The sequence below is a fragment of the Cynoglossus semilaevis genome, chromosome 9 (assembly GCF_000523025.1).
Source record: "Cynoglossus semilaevis isolate Cse_v1.0 chromosome 9, Cse_v1.0, whole genome shotgun sequence".
Taxonomy (NCBI): domain Eukaryota; kingdom Metazoa; phylum Chordata; class Actinopteri; order Pleuronectiformes; family Cynoglossidae; genus Cynoglossus; species Cynoglossus semilaevis.
Window position 1 is genome coordinate 12869654 of NC_024315.1, and position 20901 is coordinate 12890554.

The 20901-nt window shown below is 40.2% G+C and overlaps 4 protein-coding genes across 11 annotated transcripts in view; all 4 read right to left on the bottom strand.

Moving 5' to 3' along the window:
• Positions 1-362, bottom strand: part of patl1 (PAT1 homolog 1, processing body mRNA decay factor) — a 10258-nt gene extending 9896 nt beyond the window's left edge. The window contains exon 1 of the mRNA XM_008317309.3: positions 218-362. Coding sequence (XP_008315531.1) covers positions 218-232 — 15 coding nt within the window. The 5' untranslated portion in view covers positions 233-362. The remainder of the gene's footprint in view (positions 1-217) is intronic.
• Positions 363-500: 138 nt separating this feature from the next.
• Positions 501-8250, bottom strand: LOC103383963 (CD48 antigen-like). Its single transcript, XM_008317311.3, has 6 exons — positions 7331-8250; positions 6028-6324; positions 3265-3540; positions 3083-3178; positions 2476-2537; positions 501-1758 (listed from the first exon to the last, which is right to left on the bottom strand). Exons 1-6 carry the CDS (start codon positions 7365-7367, stop codon positions 1639-1641), a joined length of 888 nt encoding a protein of 295 aa, XP_008315533.2. The 5' UTR covers positions 7368-8250; the 3' UTR covers positions 501-1638.
• Positions 8251-8770: 520 nt separating this feature from the next.
• Positions 8771-13197, bottom strand: LOC103383964 (CD48 antigen). 3 transcript variants are annotated; one of them, XM_025058820.1, is made up of 6 exons: positions 13018-13197; positions 12677-12810; positions 11292-11588; positions 10414-10689; positions 10224-10251; positions 8771-9218 (listed from the first exon to the last, which is right to left on the bottom strand). In XM_025058820.1, coding segments are annotated over exons 1-5 (861 nt in total). In that variant the 5' UTR covers positions 13170-13197; the 3' UTR covers positions 8771-9218; positions 10224-10249. The 3 variants fall into 3 exon arrangements, with proteins under 3 accessions (XP_024914588.1, XP_024914587.1, XP_008315534.2); XM_025058819.1 differs by having other exon boundaries at positions 8771-9214; positions 10224-10327; XM_008317312.2 differs by having other exon boundaries at positions 8772-9218; positions 10224-10327.
• An 82-nt stretch (positions 13198-13279) lies between these two features.
• Positions 13280-20901, bottom strand: part of LOC103383968 (E3 ubiquitin-protein ligase DTX4) — an 82063-nt gene continuing 74441 nt past the window's right edge. For all 6 annotated transcript variants that reach the window (XM_025058811.1, XM_025058812.1, XM_025058813.1 and 3 more), the window contains 8 exons: positions 20112-20173; positions 19851-20012; positions 19479-19540; positions 19215-19381; positions 18788-18941; positions 18543-18632; positions 18093-18191; positions 13280-17405 (listed from right to left, as the gene is read on the bottom strand). In XM_025058811.1, the coding sequence (XP_024914579.1) occupies positions 17274-17405; positions 18093-18191; positions 18543-18632; positions 18788-18941; positions 19215-19381; positions 19479-19540; positions 19851-20012; positions 20112-20173 (928 nt within the window). In that variant the 3' untranslated portion in view covers positions 13280-17273. The remainder of the gene's footprint in view (positions 17406-18092; positions 18192-18542; positions 18633-18787; positions 18942-19214; positions 19382-19478; positions 19541-19850; positions 20013-20111; positions 20174-20901) is intronic.

Genomic DNA, 20901 nt, shown 5'->3' on the forward strand with positions numbered 1-20901 from the left:
AACCCTCCCCCCGGAGCCCATGTCAGAAGAAAATCGGGCTGCTCCACAGGCCCCAGCCACTGCAAAATAGCGCACTGGAGGCGGCAGGCGCATCAACAATGGCTAACGTTCAGTGCGCAAGAAAACAGGCGTAGCGTTTATTTATCTGCTGCTCTCTATTCACTATCACGCTGAAACATGGAAGAGAACGCCAGTGTTCCTTTGGCTTGAGACTCACCTGAAATCGAAACATCTATCTATAGGTTTTGGGGGAAAGAAGTGCATGAGGAGAGTGGCGGCGCGCGAAGTGACGCAGCAGCACAGACGTCTCCTCTTCAATGTATGACGTCATCAAGCGACGTGAGGAGAACGCAGGAGAGCGCGGGATGATGGGAAGTGGTGAAAAACTCGGTTCTTTTCCTTTCCCCGGTCACAATTTAATTTGTACGCTTCACTTGAGGCATAACTGTTGTTCACAATAATAATAATAATAATAATAATAATAACAACAACAACCAATGAGTTCTGACATTTAGACTCTGGGTGACTGAAGGACCGAATCGTTAGTCAGCTTTGTTGTACTATAACTGATGATTTGGCGCCCCCAAGGGGACACACGGCTTACATTATCCCTTTCTACTAACAAACACTGCATTCGTTTTATTCATACCCGTTTTTAACGCATTACCAAAGTGACGTTTCTCAGTCCACTGTGTAAAAGTCTTGTTTTGAATTAAAATATTGAGGGACAAATGTAGAAATTTCATTTTATTAAAAAAAAGAACGAAAAGAAAGGCATTTAATGAAAGGGTAACAGTATAGTTTGTAACTGCATTTGCGTAGTAGTAGATAGAATCCAGCAGGGGAGGCTCGCTACCAGTTAAACTTATTTGTAAGTGTTTGACTTTTCTCGTTTTGCAAAATAATGTTCAATGTATTTAAATTAAGAAAATCTGTTTGTTCTGAATAACTCGTCAACGCTTGTTTAGGCCGGCAGGGATATTTTCATTCGCAGGAGAACAGAGAAGTGAATCTGGAATGGCTGACATTAACGGCTCTCTGCCTCTAACAATACTCTTCAGACTTGTGGATATTCTCTGTCATCCCGGTCATCATAATAATCTCAAAAGCATTCGTTTTACTTGAGGTGAGTCCAGTTGCCTACTTTTAAAACTGCTTTTGAGACTGATACTCTTCAAATTTTGAGTTGACAACACCAAGGCCTTCCAGCAGGTGTACCGTTACGTTGGCGTTTTGGATGGTTAATGTATCGAATCTGACAAATAACATCTAGCGACTGTTTCCCACTGCTTCTAACGAGCTAAGCCTGAAGCGATTTTAAACTTATGCCATAAATACAACAAGGACTGGACTATCAGCATTAGCATAGATGGAGATGGAAAAGGACATGTTAGAAATGGAATGCACGGAAAATCTGTACAACTGAGTAATTAAACTCTACTTTGTGAGAAGAATGCAATTTATCTTTTCAAGAATACTGCTTTTTTTAAAAACATTGCTGCTCTTTTAAAATGCAATATAATTAATAATGTTATAGTCGTAATGACCTTATTATGATGTGGATTCATTCAGGTAAGACGCCAATGAAAGCAGGAGTGGATCTCAGTAACATTTACACATGTGATAACTGTGTTTGTTTCAGACATTTTCACCAACGGTCGTGTGATCTGGCTTCATCTGATGGAGCTCCAATTTAGCATAGAGTGTGTTGATCAGAGGAGGTCTGTCACTAGCTACTGCGTCTGGAGGACTCCCTTCCTGTTAAAAAAACAGTAAGATTAAAGTGAAGGTAATGTTTGTAGAAGAGCTAGAACAAAGACAAACAAATGTAGACGTAGTTGACTTTTGAAACGGAAGCGCTTTTTGAAGGAAAAATGTTAGAAAGTGTATTTTGGTAAATCGTGTTTTTCGATGAAGGTCCACTTTCATGACTGCATTTGGGTGCTGCAGGTTAATAAGTGTCTCTTTTCTGTGTTCTCAATGGGTAGGGGTGGCTTAGTGCCAAGTTACCACTGAGGTGCTCTGAGCATGGCACCGTCACAACACTGCTCCACCCTGCTGCCCACTGTTCACTTTGGTGATGGGTTAAAAGCAGAGGTCACATTTGATGTGTGCAGTGGTGTGCTGTGTCACAATGACAAATAATAATTCACTAAGCTAAGCTAGCTTTTTCCAGTGGGGTGCTACATGGTTTTATTCTCCACCCTAGGCAAACATACATGCGTATCTACTGTGTACATAAGGGCTGATGTCTGCATGACAGATGGCACCTCTGTGAAACCTGCTGATAAAACATGACACATTTGGCTAAACAAAGAAAGATAGATACATAGCACTTTATTAATCCCTCGGGAGTTTCCATGGGAAAGTTAGAAAAACAGCTGATGAGTTGAATTCTGACCCGTCTTTCAAGGCAGATTTGTATAGAAGGTGAGATAAAAGGAGAATGCAGTACTTGTTTGAGTGTGTACTTACTGGATTTAATCGCTGTCTTATTATGAAGTCAGAATATTCAACTTCTTCTTCTTTCACTGAACCTGCAAAGCAACAGAGCGTACAACTGAGCTTCAACAAATCGAAACACCTGCTCTTCCTCTAGCTCTACACAGGCCTAAACACAAACTGACACCGCCAGACTATCAGCACACCTGTTGTTTCTTTTTGCATCACCGGCTCCAGCCCCCACACTTCCTTACAGCCTGTTTGTACTAACCACTGTGTCCGTTTCAGTAACAGGAACTTATGACACGTAGATCATACATGTGGTTGCTGGCAAACAGCACCACTGTCCAATCAGATCTATCAAACCCACCTATTTGTTTTCAACTCAAACAAACATGATGCTGACTTTTAAACTACTTCCCCAAAATAATGGCACTTCTGTGAAGTTGTCTAGCACCAATTCTGAAAACAAATATTTTCATCACGAAGTGACTGAATGTGTCAATTAGTCGCCTTGTCATTTTGTCATAAAATGTTAAAGAAAACCCCCCAGAAAACTCAAACACACCCAAAAGACAATTTTCCTAAAGAAAAACTCACAGAACCTTTAAAATTGACTAAAAGGAGCAAAAACACTGACCTTTTGATTGTTTCCTTTTTTTTCTTTTTCTGTAAAGCAGGATAAAGAGAGCGAGTAGTAGAAGAGAAATCACAATGAAGACAATGAGGACAACGTCTGTGGAGACAAATAGATCAGACAACATCAACCCTTCATCAACCACCACAGCCTTATTTTTCTCAGGTGTGTGTCTTTATTCTTACATCGTCCTGTGTTGTGTTCACTGACTTCTGGACACAGTGTGTGAACGTGGACTGACACAGGTTTCTTCTCAACGGGTTTGGCAGCCACACATTTATACTCAGCACTGAAGTCATCACGCTGAAGGCTGAGATCCAGAGAGGCAGCAGAGCTGCTGCTCTTCACCAGCTCCACATCTTTGTACCAGGACAGTGTGGTCTCTTCAGCTGCTCCCACAGAGCAGAGGAGGACACAGCTGTCGTTACTCACTCTGTCCACTGAAGGAACTGGAACTGTCTCTGAGGATGGTGGGACAGGAACAACATGAGTGTGTATTTATATATGAAATATTCATGTTTTTAGAATCTGGTCTTTATTGACAGCAGGTCCAGGGAGGAAACTGAGATTTTCAACCAGCAGCAAAACAGAAGCTATTGTAAATTTGAGTTGTTTAATCCAGAGTAGGGCTGGGTGATTCATCGAAATTTGATTTGGATTATGATTTTGGCTTCCCTCAATTATGAAAACAAGATAATCAAAATAAAATGTTTATTGTCCCATTTTCCGTTCGGCACCAGCCATCATCCAACGACAGCCTAGAGTCTGTCTCTCAGGCAATGTTATCTGGTTGATTTAAATTTTTGCTCAGTAACTGGTTCTTTTTCCAATTTAGCAAAGTAAAATACTTCAGTCAAAATGTCAAAGTAAAATTACCTCTTCCCAAAACTACTGGTATTTTCCAGACTATATGTTAATAAGCACTTTTTTCATCCCTGGGCTGGGTTTGTGATTTATACTCAGGTGGGACTATATTTTGACTTATATATGTAAAACACGTTTGTTAGATTCACACCGACAGCCGCTAGAGGGCACTCTAGATGCCTGGTGCCACTTATACTCCAGAGCGACTTTTAGAGTAGAGTAGAGTAGAGTAGAGTAAGGCTTTATTCATCCCCCTTGGGGGAAACATACTAGTACAGTAGCCAGTGGCAGTGCAGAAAAAGAGAGAAAAGGAGTTAACACAATAAATAGAGTAAAAAGAACTAAAAAGCAAAAAAGCACTCTAAAATTAAAGTAAAACTTTAGAAAAATATACATAATGAACAAGAAAATATACATATTGAACAATAAAGTGGCAGTGAAGGGTGCAGGTAATCAGTGTAAAGAGTTAAACAGTCTTATGGCTGATGGGAGGAAGGACCTGCGGTAGCGCTCCTTCCTGCATTGTGGATGCCGGAGCCTGCCGCTGAAGGAGCTACGCAGGTCCTCCACAGTCTGGTGCAGCGGTTGGGTGGGGTTGTTTGTGATGGAGGACAGTTTTGTGAGTGTCCTGCTCCTTGCGACCTCCTCCACCGAGTCCAACGGGCAGCCCAGGACAGAGCTAGCCCTCTTGACCAGCTTATTCAGTTTTTTTCTGTCCCGGTCAGTGCTGCCTGTTCCCCAGCAGACGACGGCAAAGAGGATGGCAGAGGCCACCACAGAGTCATAAAAAGTCCGGAGGAGGGGTCTGGACACTCCGAAGGACCCCAGTCTCCTCAGGAGGTGGAGGCGACTTTGGCCCTTCCTGTAGAGGGCGTTGGTGTGTGTGGACCAGTCCAGTTTATTGTTGAGGTGCACACCCAGGTACTTAAAGCTGTCCACCAGCTCAATGTCCAAGCCCTGGATGCACACCGGTGACGGTTGTGGAGACTTTTTCCTGAAGTCGATCACCATTTCCCGCGTCTTACTGGTGTTTAGGCACAAGGAGTTGCCCTCACACCAGTCCACGAAGTCCCTGATGACCGACCTGTACTCCAGTTCATTCCCGTCAGACACGCAGCCAACAATGACTGAGTCGTCGGAGAATTTCTGGAGGTGACAGCTGCTGGAGTTGTGGGTAAAGTCCGAGGTGTAGAGGGAGAACAGGAACGGTGAGAGCACTGTTCCCTGGGGAACCCCAGTGCTGCAGATGGACACCTGTGATGTACAGTTCCGAAGCCTCACAAACTGTGGTCTGTTTGTGAGGTAGTCGGTGGTCCACGCGGCGAGCTGCTCCCCTGCTCCTGCATCCACCAGTTTCCTGCGCAGCACCGCCGGTTGGATGGTGTTTTATGTGTTATTTTCTTCTCTATTATGCTTTTTTTTTTTAATGGTTTTAAGTACTCTACCACATAGTTACTAGTGTTTGCCTGTACAGTACACTTATATTTTGTCATGGTTTAATTTATTTTTTTATCCATTCAAAGTTCAATAAAAGCAAAAGTAAATCAATGAATAATTATTTGACTGTTGTGATTTAAATATGAATTTAAATAATTGTAATTATTAATTTTGCCATAATCAAGCAGCCCTAATCGAGAGGTTATCGACCACTGGGTCCTAGACCAGAACCAGAGCCATGGATCCTATAATTTTAATTTCTTCTGTTCTTTCATCCTGACAACTACTCTCTGAAAATACAGTCTGACATTGAAGTGGTCTGTGGAGCCGAAAAGGTCGGTGACCCCTGGTTTAGGTAGCTGCTTGTTTAGACGTGTTTAATCACTAACATGACTAAATAAGACAGTTGAACTCACTGATGGAGGTGATGATCACCAATCACCACTTACTGTGTGCAGTGTTGGACTCACACACTGTGTCAACTACAGCTGTCGTCCTGGACGAGTGTGAAAGGAAATGAATTTTCTCTTTTTCACACCAGAACATCTCAGAGAAAATGACTTTCTTGTTGTTCTCCACTCAGACTCCACGTCAACAACTTATATGTGTATAACAGTTGATTAGAGAGCAGAGAAATGATCACTCACCATAAACTTTGAGTTCATACAGAAACCTGGAGGAAACGTCATCAACTACAGATTGAATAGAATAATCTCCAGAGTCTGTTCTCTGTAGTCCTGTGAGTGTGAGGGCTCCTGTGCTGCTGTTCCTCAGGATTCTGTCTCTGAAAACATTCTGTGGTATGTTCAGACCTCCGTTAACCACCATGGCAATGACTTGTGTTCCAAATAAAAGAAATCCAGTCTGCTGAAGAGGGTCAGGGAACGTGACGTTTCCTCCTTCAGTGGATGTCAGGTTTTTCTTCACAGCAGCAGAGTTTACAGCTGTAAAACACAGAGACACGGGAGAAGAGCTCAATGCTGTGTTTGATCTACTCTAGGTAAACAAAGCTACCAGCAATGTCTTTTAGTTTAGTTTGGGGGGAGGGGGTTGTTGTTGTTTTTTACTATATTTTTACTGTTTAATTTTAAACTACGATTCATGAGCCAATCAGCGTGAGGAACAGAAGTGAATGCTGAACTAAGAAGTGAACTAACTAGTCAATAGAATGCTGCGCACGATTTTGTCCAGGTAAACAAAGCCATTTTTAAAGCTAACACGTTCGTGAGTATAATTATTTTATAATCAATTTATTTTATAATCAAAACAATTACAAACAAATTAACAAATATTATAATATATTTCATTTAATATTTCGGTTGTAGTTGGTTCTTAGACACTGTTTCAGTTATTTTTGTTTTTATTTATTTCAGTTGATGAAATACAGTAATTGTTTCAGTTTTAGTTTTTCGTTACTTTTCTTTAATTGCAGTAACCTCGCTGACAAGACAGAATCAGTATTTTGAGGAGTTTATGAATGAGGAAAATGAGGGAGAAATAAGGACAGATGGAGGAGAGGTAGATAGGTGTAAAGTAATGGCAGTTAGTAATGAGGAAGTGAGGGCAGCTTTGAGGAAGATGAGGTGTGGATGCTACAGAGGGTTAAAGTTGATTAGCCACACAACAGAAATATGCAAAATAAATTTAACGATGCACAAAGAATCTTCCAAAGAGGCCTGTGCTTTTATTTCATATAAACTGGTCCCAGAGCAGACTGCACTCCATGAACTGTTTAGTGGTAACACAGTTGGTAGTTTAGTGCATCAAGAGGAAGAACTGTTTAAAAAACACTGAGAGCTGAGGCTAATAGTCAGACCAAAAACTAATATTTATGTAGAACAGGGTATAGGTTAAAGATAATAATAATAACAAGAACATAAATATTATTAACAATAATTACAATAATAATAATAATAACATGGTCCAAGAAGCATCTGGTTCAGAACTTACGGATGAGGAGAAGAAGAATCGTCACCAAAATCTCCATTGCCGCAGACTGAGGTGAACTTTTTGTCTGTCCGTCGCTCACACAAACAAAGAGAGCGAGCGAGCGATAGAGAGAGAGAGAGAGAGAGAGGTGTGTCTGCAAGATATCAAGTCAACTCAGTGTAAAAAAGATAAACAAAGAGCAAGAGTAAAAAAAAGCAAGTTACAAAATAAAAAACAGTATAGTATCTTATGTACAGAGGTGTTATCGTAGCTTTCATCACTCTGTACCTTTTGTCTGATGGCAAGAGTTGGAACAGGCAGTGACTGAGGTTTGATGAGTCAGGGGTAATGATTGTCGTTCTGCTGTGACATCTGGAGATGACGAATTGTTCTTCGGTGGGGAGGGAGCAGTCGATGTTTTATGATAACTGATAACCCTAAAGTGATCAAATTAAGAAAGTTATGAGAGAGCGCCTTCTTCTCCATGGAAGAGCTGCAGCAGAGTTTGGGGAAAACCATTTTTTCTGAGGTCCTCCTCCAGTTCACAGTCCAGGATTTAAAGACTGGGACCTTCTCCACTCAGGCCCCACTGATGATGAGTGGCCGGATGTCAAGTCAATGACCAGCTCCTTTGTTTCTGTGGTGTGGAGGAGCAGGTCATTGAGCCCACCTTAATACTCAGCACAGGTGAAGTGAATTCAATTCAGATGCAGAAAGATATCAAAGGGTAACTGAGGCGTCTCACAGCAGTGAAAATATGTCAGAGCAGAAAGCCACATGTGAGGATGTCTAGCTTCTTCAGTCTCAGCTTCATAACGGTCGGTGGGTCATGACACCACAGAAAAAAAAACAAAGACATTCATGACTGGAAACTAACCACAGAGAGAGACTCTCTCATTGTCTCACACTGTGTTTCTGGTTATATGAAATGTCAATGTGACAAATTAACATTTACTATACTTACAGTAAGTCATGACAATTGTTCACCCTCGCAGAGATCTTCAACATGGGGTCTGTATCTCCTAGATCGTGGACTCCCAACTGCGTGTACTGTAAGAAATATTCAGGTGAGGACTGGATAATTATCCAATCTGACTTAATTGACCTGATAACTACTATTCATTAACTTCAAATAATAAAAACTAATTCAGTCCTGCTCCTATTTTCCATTACCTACTGGTGGAAGGCAATGGGAAATAGGAACTTGACAAAACAAAAACAAACAGACTCAGCTCTGTTGATGAAGATCACACACATTGTGTGGGACTTTCTTCAATTCCTGTCGTGTCGTACTCAATTAAATATGGGTTTCACACTGTAAGTAAGTAAAATGTGTGTCAGTTGAAAACTAGAAGATTATTATATTTAATTTAAAAACGGAATAAAAGTTCAAATGTGCCATGGCTCAAGAAAGGCAGAGAAACACTGCCATAGAGGCTCAACAGAGGAACTGCAGCGAGGCTGTGAAATGTTTGGTTGATTAAAAACATTTTAATCAACATTCACATTGTTTAAACATAAAATGAATGTCATCAAATATGCAGCTGAGAGAAAATACAGACAACGGTAATAGTAGAAAAATATACATATATTAATATGTTAATAATGGCTGATCATTGTATCTTCACATTTTCAAATAAATACATATTTATATGATCCTGCTCATCAATTCAATAGCTTGATTATTTCAAAATAATATTTATATCTAACAAAATCAAATCTATTTCTCATTCATCCGCTTCCATGTCATTCAATGTAATTGTTGTGTTCCCATTATACAATTTCTTCTTGAGTTTGAGTTTTTGAAAATCATTTTTGTTTCATTATCATTTTCGACTTTCTGGTTTTTCCACTGAGCTCAACAGGAATTGTTGTAACATCCTGGTCCTTCTCCTCAAAATTTGACTGTCTGCAAAAAAACAAAACATTGATTGTTAAATTACAGGAAATCACCTCACTGTTTCTCACTGAACTGTATTCTGAGTAGGTAAACTGTGGGGAACTAGTGGAGCAAAACAGACATATCAAAGTGATTTGGAGTTACCGTATATATATAACACACACACACACACACATATATATATACATATATATATATATATATATATATATATATAAACACAATCCTTGTCTGGCAGGGCAATACATGTTTGCACTACTAGTCAACAGAGCAGGTGCCTGATGTTCACGGGGAATTTTAGAGCAGGATGAACCGGTTCTTATTTAGATTGAATTACAGCATAATGACAAAAACGTCGACTGAGGCGTTTTGGTGATTCCAAGGATAAGTAAGACAGTATTGGTCTAAACACACTGTTTTGTTTCATGTACGTGCACATTGATAAATTGATGTTGACAATCCTTTTCTATTTTCATTTAAAAAAACAAAACAAAAAACACTGGTTGTGTAGACGCATATTCTACTGCTTATAGTTGTAAAAAAATCTTATCAAAAATGACTAAGTCTTAACAGAAAAAAGAAACTGGTCAAGCAAAATGAACACAGAGACCTTCATCGAATCACACAAAGTAGTTTCTGCAGTAACGACTGCTTATATGCTGATGGAAACAGGGAGGCTAGTTTCCACCTCTTGGTTCCTGGATGTTTACTAATGGGGCCACGGACACTGAAGTCACACAACCTGGTGTCAGAGCTCCTCAAGCTGGCCATAAAAAAGAATTGCAGCAGCACTGATGCTCTTTTTTTTTTACAACTTATCTTTTGAAACAAAAACAAACAAACAAAAAACCCACTCGTATAAATAACACATTCTTTTTTATGCTAAAAAGTACTTTAACGTTAAACTCCACAATACTATAAACTACTATAAACATATATTTTCATCATCATGTGAATGAATCTGTCAATTATTCGCCTTATGACAAAATAAATGGAGGGATAAAGAACACTCACGTTGTGATTGTTTCCTTTTCTTCCCCCTCTTTAAAAAAGGATACAGACAACGAGCAGTAGAAGAGAAATCACATTAAAGACAATGAGGACAATACGGACAACGTCTGTGGAGACAAACAGATCAGACAACATCAACCCTTCATCAACCACCACAGCCTTATTTTTCTCAGGTGTGTGTCTTTATTCTTACATCGTCCTGTGTTGTCTTCACTGACTTCTGGACACAGTGTGTGAACGTGGACTGACACAGGTTTCTTCTCAACCGGGTTGGCAGCCACACATTTATACTCAGCACTGAAGTCATCACGCTGAAGGCTGAGATCCAGAGAGGCAGCAGAGCTGCTGCTCTTCACCAGCTCCACATCTTTGTACCAGGACAGTGTGGTCTCTTCAGCTGCTCCCACAGAGCAGAGGAGGACACAGCTGTCGTTACTCACTCTGTCCACTGAAGGAACTGGAACTGTCTCTGAGGATGGTGGGACAGGAACAACATGAGTGTGTATTTATATATGAAATATTCATGTTTTTAGAATCTGGTCTTTATTGACAGCAGGTCCAGGGAGGAAACTGAGATTTTCAACCAGCAGTAAAACAGAAGCTATTGTAAATTTGAGCTGTTTAATCCAGAGGTTATCGACCACTGGGTCCTAGACCAGAACCAGAGCCATGGATCCTATAATTTTATTTTCTTCTGCTCTTGACGAGCATTCTCTGAAAATACAGTCTGACATTGAAGTGGTCTGTGGAGCCGAAAAGGTCGGTGACCCCTGGTTTAGGTAGCTGCTTGTTTAGACGTGTTTAATCACTAACATGACTAAATAAGACAGTTGAACTCACTGATGGAGGTGATGATCACCAATCACCACTTACTGTGTGCAGTGTTGGACTCACACACTGTGTCAACTACAGCTGTCGTCCTGGACGAGTGTGAAAGGAAATGAATTTTCTCTTTTTCACACCAGAACATCTCAGAGAAAATGACTTTCTTGTTGTTCTCCACTCAGACTCCACGTCAACAACTTATATGTGTATAACAGTTGATTAGAGAGCAGAGAAATGATCACTCACCATAAACTTTGAGTTCATACAGAAACCTGGAGGAAACGTCATCAACTACAGATTGAATAGAATAATCTCCAGAGTCTGTTCTCTGTAGTCCTGTGAGTGTGAGGGCTCCTGTGCTGCTGTTCCACAGGATTCTGTCTCTGAAAACATTCTGTGGTATGTTCAGACCTCCGTTAACCACCATGGCAATGACTTGTGTTCCAAATAAAAGAAATCCAGTCTGCTGAAGAGGGTCAGGGAACGTGACGTTTCCTCCTTCAGTGGATGTCAGGTTTTTCTTCACAGCAGCAGAGTTTACAGCTGTAAAACACAGAGACACGGGAGAAGAGCTCAATGCTGTGTTTGATCTACTCTAGGTAAACAAAGCTACCAGCAATGTCTTTTAGTTTAGTTTTTTTTCTATATTTTTACTGTTTAAGTTTTATACTTTACAGCAAACGGAAATACTGAGAGATGCTACGATGCATTTTCATATGAATAAAAAAAATTACAAATAAATTAACAAATATTATAATATATTTGTAAATTTAATATTTCGGTTGTAGTTGCTTTTGTAAACACTGTTTCAGTTATTTTTGTTTTTATTTATTTCAGTTGATGAAATAATTGTTTCAATTTTAGTTTTTCGTTACTTTTCTTTAATCAAATTAACAAATATTATAATATATTTCATTTAATATTTCGGTTGTAGTTGGTTCTTAGACACTGTTTCAGTTATTTTTGTTTTTATTTATTTCAGTTGATGAAATACAGTAATTGTTTCAGTTTTAGTTTTTCGTTACTTTTCTTTAATTGCAGTAACCTCGCTGACAAGACAGAATCAGTATTTTGAGGAGTTTATGAATGAGGAAAATGAGGGAGAAATAAGGACAGATGGAGGAGAGGTAGATAGGTGTAAAGTAATGGCAGTTAGTAATGAGGAAGTGAGGGCAGCTTTGAGGAAGATGAGGTGTGGATGTTACAGAGGGTTAAAGTTGATTAGCCACACAACAGAAATATGCAAAATAAATTTAACGATGCACAAAGAATCTTCCAAAGAGGCCTGTGCTTTTATTTCATATAAACTGGTCCCAGAGCAGACTGCACTCCATGAACTGTTTAGTGGTAACACAGTTGGTAGTTTAGTGCATCAAGAGGAAGAACTGTTTAAAAAACACTGAGAGCTGAGTCTAATAGTCAGACCACATCCTATAGTGACCTATGTCTGTGTAGACTTTCCACTTACAGCAGGTCACATCAGGGAACACACACTGGTTAAAAAGGAAACAGTGTTTATAAAATAGACCGATAATATTTATGTAGAAAAGAGTTGAAGATAATAATAATAATAACAACAGCAACAACAACAATAATAATATGGTCCAAGAAGCATCTGGTTCAGAACTTACGGATGAGGAGAAGAAGAATCGTCACCAAAATCTCCATTGCCGCAGACTGAGGTGAACTTTTTGTCTGTCCGTCGCTCACACAAACAAAGAGAGCGAGAGAGAGAGAGAGGGGGAGGGAGAGAGAGTAGGTGTGTCTGCAAGAGTAAAAAAAAGTATGTTACAAAATAAAAAACAGTATAGTACAGTAATATATAGTTGTAGTACATAATAAACAGTATAGTATATTATGTACAGAAGTGTTATCCATCTATATTACACCTATTGAAGTCAATGTGAGTTTAGAGCCACGGTGGCTCTGGGAAAAAACAGTTTTTTAGGCCGTAGCTTTTATCACTCTGTACCTTTTGTTTGATGGCAAGAGTTGGAACAGGCAGTGACTGAGGTTTGATGAGTCAGGGGTAATGATTGTCGTTCTGCTGTGACATCTCAAGGTGACGAACGTTCTGTTGTCTTGGATATATCTCTCCCGCTGCGGGAATACATATTTTGTCATTGGCTAATCAGAATGAGAGCCTTGATGGAGTTCTATTGAACTTAAGGGCAGTAAATGCTTTCATCACTTTGATTGACAGGTCAATCAACAGAAGAAAACAAACGTCAGGTGAGTTTCGTTCATTCTTTATTGAGTTGGGCTGTTGTCATTATCCACACTCCAGCATTCACCGTTTCCATATTTACAGACCTTCTTTTTATCACAAGTTTGGATTCTGTTCCTCCCACACAAACATCTGGGATCTTCTAAACGCACTGTACCAAAAGGTTCCTCAGAGATGAGAGTAGGACATACTGAACCAGAAGGTTCCATACAGATGAGGAGAACATACTGTAGTTAACAGGTTTCTCAGATGAGAGAACGTACTGTAACAGAAGGTCCCAGGTCCCACATGTAGAATAGCCGCTGCTCCCAGACATGTACAAGAAAATGAAACAGTAAAAAAAAAGAGAGAGAGAGAGATATTTGGCTTTGGATTTGAACAGATCACAGCTTTTAAAAGGACAGTTCAGGCTTTTGGAGTGAAAAAAAGGTATAGGTCTATGTGATTAGAGTTCCTCTGTGCTGAGTCCACAAAGAAAAAAAACATTTTCATATAATAAAAAAGACAATCAACAATCAGTTCAGGGTCAAGGGTATAATAAAGTGGAATTTAGGCAATATTAAGACTTTTTATTGGCATTCCGACTTCAACTTTCGTTTGAGGTCTTTAATTTTTTGATAACAAATGTTGCCACACGAGGCAGCAGTGGGAGTGAAGTGTGTTTTCCCCTTTGGAATAAAACAATGAGTTTCTCATTTTAATTTTAATCATCTTCACTGATGGTTATTTTAGTCCAGAGTAAACATCTGTGTCTCAAAGTGGACACAAAGCCTGTACTGTCCCTTTGACTAGAGCTATGACAACGACGATGATGATAACTGAAGTGGAGTGAGAACAGTGGTCAAACCTCATGATCACTGGCCCCAGGTCACATATCAAAATATCTTCCTTGAATAAAAATAATAAAGAATTTTTATTCAATGAAATACAATAAAAAATAAAAATCATTATTAAAACTTTTTTTCATTTATGTATTTTCTAAATATTTAAAAAATAAAAACAAACAAAAGATGTGAACTTAATCTGAGTGAGGATCAGGTGGTGTGGTCAGAAGAATGATTGAAAAAAAAAACACACAACCAAACTGAAGCTGCTGTTAGTGACCCACTCACAGACTGAACATGAGTGGCTGCGCTCTGATGTTTCCAGGGTGAAGGTCAGCTGGACTCAGCAGTGCTTTTTTAACAGATACCAGGTTCTGCTGCAGCATCCAATCACATTCATCCTCACACTGTCATGTTAAAGTTAAATGTTAAACCTCCATCAGACTCCAGAGTGAACGGTCTACGACCCTGACGTGACCCACAGCCTCCATACTAACGCAGAAGGGGTCGTCACGGGCCGCACCACAGCCTTTGTCCCTCTAAGTACGGACCTCCAAAAACTGAGGTCTCTCTGAACGCATCAGACCTGGATCTAATTCAGGAGCAGTGATAAGAGTGACCTGGGTCTGAATTAAAAAAATTCATACTGTCATAAAAAAAAGAAAGAAAAGAAAATGAGATAGTTTGTCACTGACAGCAGCTTTGGTTGTTGACCTTTAACCTCACAGATCAGAACATGGACACAGCTTTGATTTTTCATTTTGCTTCATTACATTTTACACTCAGATAAAAAAGTCTACGTTAAAATTCCTTTTCCAAAGAAAAGAAGAGTTTAGTTTTAAATCAGCTGAACTGCTGTACACAGGGGAGAGAGAGCAGAGCGTTATTTCAACAGAATACATGACTTTGTAAACAAATGTTACAAAATCAAAGAACTACAACGTAACTGAAGATAAACCTACAACAAAGTAAAGACGAGGCTAAAGCATTCACTAAGACTTATATTAAAAAAATTAAAAAATGAAAGCACAAACATACACACACATACGCGCACACACACACACACTCAATGAAACATGAGCCATGTGTACAATTTCAGGTACCAGCTAATGTATTTTCCCAGAACTCACAGCAACTCTGGTTTATAGTATAAAGTACCAGTGGCACAACCAGCGACTTCAGGTCCCAGGAGTTTTAGCTTCTTTCACCGAATCCAACCAACAACTTTAGTCCATCGGCTTTAAAATCCACGAGTTTTAACTATCGGGATCTGGAAGTACCATCAGAACCAGAATCATTACTTGCTACAAGTACCGTGTGATCTAAGTACATGGAAACATACAAACCAGAGTATTTAGGTACCAGTATCTATAAGCACCAGGTTCGTACCAGGGTCTCCAGTACCATGGATATGTTCAGAGCTGGGAACTCTAACCACAAGGTTCCTGGTTTTTCTAAAACTAATCCCCACATATAAGGACTGCAACTGACGTGCGGACTGAAAACACTGGTACCTGTGTGTGGAACATTCACTTTGCCCCAGCGGCTCAATATTCTAACAGAATGTTGGTCTCTTGACATTTCACTTTGAGTAGTGAATAAACACAGTCTACATAATAGTAGAACTCATAGGGTCATAGGCCAGAGGTAAATGAAGGAATGACGTCAATTCAGGTTTACAATGAGGGGCTAAGATCAGTGGATAAATTCTTACGGTGTAGTTCATAAGGTACGACACAAGAGGGAGCCACAGCATCGAACTTCGGCAGGTAGTTTGAATAATGGCCAACAGCACAGTCTGGTTTTTCCACTGACAGCTTAAGTACTCGAACACAAGTTAGTCCTCTACTCCTACACTAGTCTACATTCACTCTCCACCTCCCACCTCTTTTCTTCCTCGTTCCCCTTCTCTCCTCCTCCACCGCTCCTTCATCTTCCTTCCTTCGTCCTTCAACTCCCGTTGGCTCTCAGGTTCCACCTTCTAATCGTTTATGAATCTCTTTTCTAAGTAAAGTCAACTTGTAGTAATTGTGTCCACAGTGTTAGTACCAACCGTGGACCGTACAGAGGAACTGGACACAGCTGCTCCACTGTGAGAGTGAATGCCACAGGCGTCAGTCAAACCTGGTCTGTAGCTCAATGTGTTCCCAGGTCTGTGGTGACGGAGTATGGTCCATCCTGGGGTCATGACCCTTAAAGAACGTTTTACTGACAACCCTCTGGTCAGTGCAGTCCCAGTTCTTCTTCTACAGAAGGTTAGGCCTGAATGCTGTTGGACTGACTGAAAGAATAACTGTTAGACGGTCCCTGACTCTTGTGATGCAGCCTGGGTTTAAGGATTACAGGACATAATCCCACCACTGCACCTCTCCAGAACGGAGCCACTTCTGCTCTGCTGCATCACCATGAGACCACAGCCTTCAGTGGAGGTGGTTGTGTCCAGCTCTTATGTACGTTCCATGTTTCTGGCTCATTCTAACTTCACACATGCAGTACCAGGCTCAAACCAGTGTCTGTCACTGTTTTCCCATCTGACTTCCTTTTCTAACTGTTTTATATCTGTGCTCCCCCCTCTGCCCCTCTGCTCCCTCTATCATCCACCTCCTCAGAGTTGACCTGAACCCTGACTCTAAGGACCGAACACTCACTGCATGCGAGCGTCTGCATGTTGTCCACGAAGCAGAAGATTCTCTTACTCAGAGAATACAGAGATGCACGAACAAGGGCAAATTCCTGGCAAGAAAATTGGCACTGGAATGAAATGAGAAATTGCATATGCATGCACGGAATGCCTGGTTCTAGTGTGCATGAACCTGTGGTCATGAACGTGGGTGCAGAAATGCACAGCGACTGTTTGCAGACACGGAAAGGTGGAATGTGAAACGGTGTGACTGTTTCCTGCTTCTCTCTCTCTGGACTGCTGCTCCATCAACCTCAACCCCAACCTCTTCAATTAGAAAGCAAGACCTGGAACAACAGCGCCTCTATGGTCCTCTGCAAAACCAAACCAAAGTCCTCTTTAGGCCCTGCCGCTCCTCTCTGTGCACCTCCTCTCTAAGTGCTGACAGAGTCTCCTCTTTTCCCTCTAATGATCGTCACGGTTCTGTTGTTTTTTTTTTTCCCGGCCTTCCTCCTCCATCTCTGTCTGTCACCCATGTCTCTTCCTTAAATGTCCTTTCACTTCTCCACCAGTGCGTCCTCCTCTGTGATGCCCTGAGCTCGCAGCTCTTCCAGAACATTGTCCAGGTGCCCAGGGTCAGGGAAGCCGTGGCCCGTCAGGTTGGAGCCAAACTCTGTCTTGTGGTGAACCTTAAAAGGAATTGTTGCATTTAGTTTGAGGATATATATACATACTATATATACATATATATATACATACTATATATACATATATATATACATACTATATATACATATATATATACATACTATATATACATATATATATACATATATATATGTATATACATATACATATATATATATATACATATATATATAAATATATATGTATATATATATATATATACATATATATTTATATATATATGTATATATATATATATGTATATGTATATATCTATATATATATATATAATATAGATATGTAAGTATGTGTGTGTGTGTGTGTGTATATATGTGTGTGTATATATATGTGTGTATATATATATATATGTATATATATATACATATATATATATATACACACATATATATACACACACACACACATACATACATACATATATATTATATATAGATATAGATATATACATATACATATGTATTCCATCACAAGGGGACAGTCACTTCAAATCTGCCTGGTGATAGAGGATAAAAGTGAATGTTTTAAGATGAAGAAGAAGATCTGATCAAATGTTTTCAAAAAGTGTCCTGCACACTGTCCACGCTGTGGACGATAACAAGGGACAAAAAGACTAGGACGAATACTCAGTGTGTGTGTGAGTATGTGGGCAGACTGTATTTCGAGTGTACCTCGTTCCAGATGACAGTGTCGGACTCCCCCGTGGTGCTCGATGTCCCCACTGAGAAGATCAACCTGCGGTCCCAAGCTACCAGCAGTAGTCTGAGAACCTGAACCGGGACAGAAGGTTGGTGTTTAGCACACACTGATGACCGTAGCAACCGTCAGAAGAGTGTGGACCGTGGCAACCGTCAGTGCCTGTTGTTACTGAAACACTGACGAGTGTAGCTACAGTCAGTGACTGTCGTGATAACAACACACTGATGACTCTAGCGCTGTCATAAAGACACACTAACGAACGTAGCTAAAGTGCATCTTTAATGTAAAATACATACTAGTGCCACCTGTTGATCTAATGTGGTACTGCATCTCACACATTCCTCCAATGACGGTAACATTTACAGTGTGAATGTAGAGGTGTTTTCTGGTCCTAATTGTCTGATATCAGCAGGTTGTGTTACCTTGCGTCCTTTCTCACTGTCTGGGAGGTAGCAGTGTCGGGGAAAGCCTCTGGCTGTGAAAGGCTTTCCAGGGTTTGAATGTTCTGGTCCCTGGAGGAGTGAGAGGAGAATTAGTGATTAGTGACAGACGCTCAGCCTTAGTCTGACAAACAACTGTAAAAAACCACACTAGAGGACGGGACGGAGTCAGTCTAAAGAGCATCCTTCACTTGTCATCCAGTTTTTAAGGGGCTTTGGTCCAGTACCTGAATTCCTGGTGGTATGTTGTAGATGATGCGGATGGTTTTGCTGTCAGGGTGTCCGGGTAGGGAATGAGGGATGACGTGATACTCCATCTTTCCTGCTGGTTGGTTTCCTGTCTTTACGCCATAGATGGTTTTACATGTAGGACACTGAAGACTGGAAGACAAAGACATTTTGGGTTAAAAAAAGTCAGGAAAGTTGATTCTGGACTTATATCAATTTTAGTTGTTATGACTGAATTACTTCACAGAAACAAATGTAAACAAACAGACAGCCAAGAGACAAACATGGATGACCAGAACTAAGGTCGATGACATTTCAGCAGGTTCTGCTGTGGATTTGTGAAAGTTTTATTAGTGAGCCCTGCCTAAAACATTTGCACAGTACTGTGGGTAAAAAGCTGTCAGGGAATGTGTCTCTATAACCAACCTGCCGTCCTTGTTGCCGTTGTTGTACATGGCCACTAAACACTGGAAATGGTACTGATGTCCACACTGTGCTAGGCGTCCCACTGACTCTGCCTTAGAAACGGGACCGACTCCAGGACCCTTGTATCCAGAAGGACCCCCGAGGGGCTCCATACAGATGGTGCAGTCCTGTTATGGTAGAAAAATAAAAATGCACTTTTTAAGCTTCTCCAAATGAGACTCGTGGCTTTTATTAAAAGAGAAGAACACAACGCAGATGTCGTACCTCCTCTGGTGGGTTTTTGACCTTCTGCAGGTACTTCTTCACCACCTCCTCTGGAGTTCTCCCTGCAGCCAAAGAAGAGAGGAAGCACAGAAGAGTGATGAATGCATGAATAGCAGATAGGAATAATTGTACACATACACACTTCTGAGTCAAAAAACCATGGAGAAAATCACTGATTTTAGCTCTCAGCTATCTGATTTTACCACAGGAGGTACTGGACCACTGCTGCTTTGTTCGGCAACACAAGACCCAAGTTAGAAAAATTTACTTTTTAAATGACTGAGGCAGAATATATATATATATATTTTGCACATTTCCTCTTGTGGTATGTCTAACCTGAGAGACAGACATCCTAAAAAGTTTAGGTCTTACCTTTGCGAGCCTGCTTCTTCGTTGTCTTCCTGCAACAGTGGCCGAATCCTGGCACTGGTTTGATGTCGCTCTTGCTGACAGGTGGAGGATGCAGAACCAGTTTGGGAGGTCGAGTCAGACACACAGGCAGAGCAGCAGCACTCATCAGGATTCCTGTGATCCCTGTGTGCACAAAAAAAACCACAGTGAGGACAAAAACAAATCTGTGGCTTTTAGTTGTGAAAACAGGTGGTGTGATGACCAGGTGTGTATTTGTCATACCAGCCAGCGCAGGGTGGACAGGACTGGATCCATTGAGATTCTTCACAGGGACAGTGGGCACACTGCAACACAAGACACAGACACTTGAACCGTGCATGTACGCAGTGGAAATCTCACCACTGTTATATATTTAAAGTAAGCACAAAAATAAAAATAAATTAAATGAAAAACAAATCGAAATGTGAAACATTTTCTCCCTTTTTGTTTAAAAACAATTTACACAAAATCTACATGTCATCATCATATATCACCATTTGATAGATGCTGGTGTGAGTATATTCTATTTATTTAATTATGATGATATGAGCTGATTGATTGATTGATTAAGAATTTATCTTAGGCCTGTGTGGTGTTTGGTAATGGGGAACACTATAGAAGTTGGGGTTACTGTCACTTTAAGGGAGATAAGGTTTTGTTTGGATTGGCGGCTTATGATACACAGAAAGTGAAGTTATTGTATTTTTTTTTTTTTTAACAAAAGAATGGGTCTGGAATAAAATAGCATTAAAAAAATATAAAAATGAAGCCAGATTTGAACCAACGACCTAAGGATACCTACACTGACCTCTACAGTCTACCAACTCAGAAATTTCAATTTTACTTTAGACTCTGTATTATAGTTACATTAAAGCATAGGATTTACCAAACCTGCTCCTAGATAAATATATATACTGTACATATAGACTGTAGACATATATGTATATATATTTAAACACACAATGTGGAATATGTATGGTTGGATATATATGTGTTTATATTACTCCATCTTCTATAGTGATGCCACAAACAG

Bases quoted from the DNA above. Each gene is read 5' to 3' on its own strand.
- LOC103383963 (XM_008317311.3), bottom strand. From the start codon at position 7,367: ATGGAGATTTTGGTGACGATTCTTCTTCTCCTCATCC. The intron at 3,179-3,264 runs GTAAGAATAAAG...TTGTCTCCACAG, and splicing joins TGAACACAACACAGGACGAT to ACGTTGTCCTCATTGTCTTC. The intron at 2,538-3,082 runs GTCAGTGTTTTT...GTTGCTTTGCAG, and splicing joins AAAAAGGAAACAATCAAAAG to GTTCAGTGAAAGAAGAAGAA.
- LOC103383964 (XM_025058819.1), bottom strand. From the start codon at position 13,169: ATGACAAAATATGTATTCCCGCAGCGGGAGAGATATATCCAAGACAAC. The intron at 11,589-12,676 runs GTAAGTTCTGAA...TGTGTTTTACAG, and splicing joins GATTCTTCTTCTCCTCATCC to CTGTAAACTCTGCTGCTGTG. The intron at 10,690-11,291 runs GTGAGTGATCAT...CACCATCCTCAG, and splicing joins GTATGAACTCAAAGTTTATG to AGACAGTTCCAGTTCCTTCA.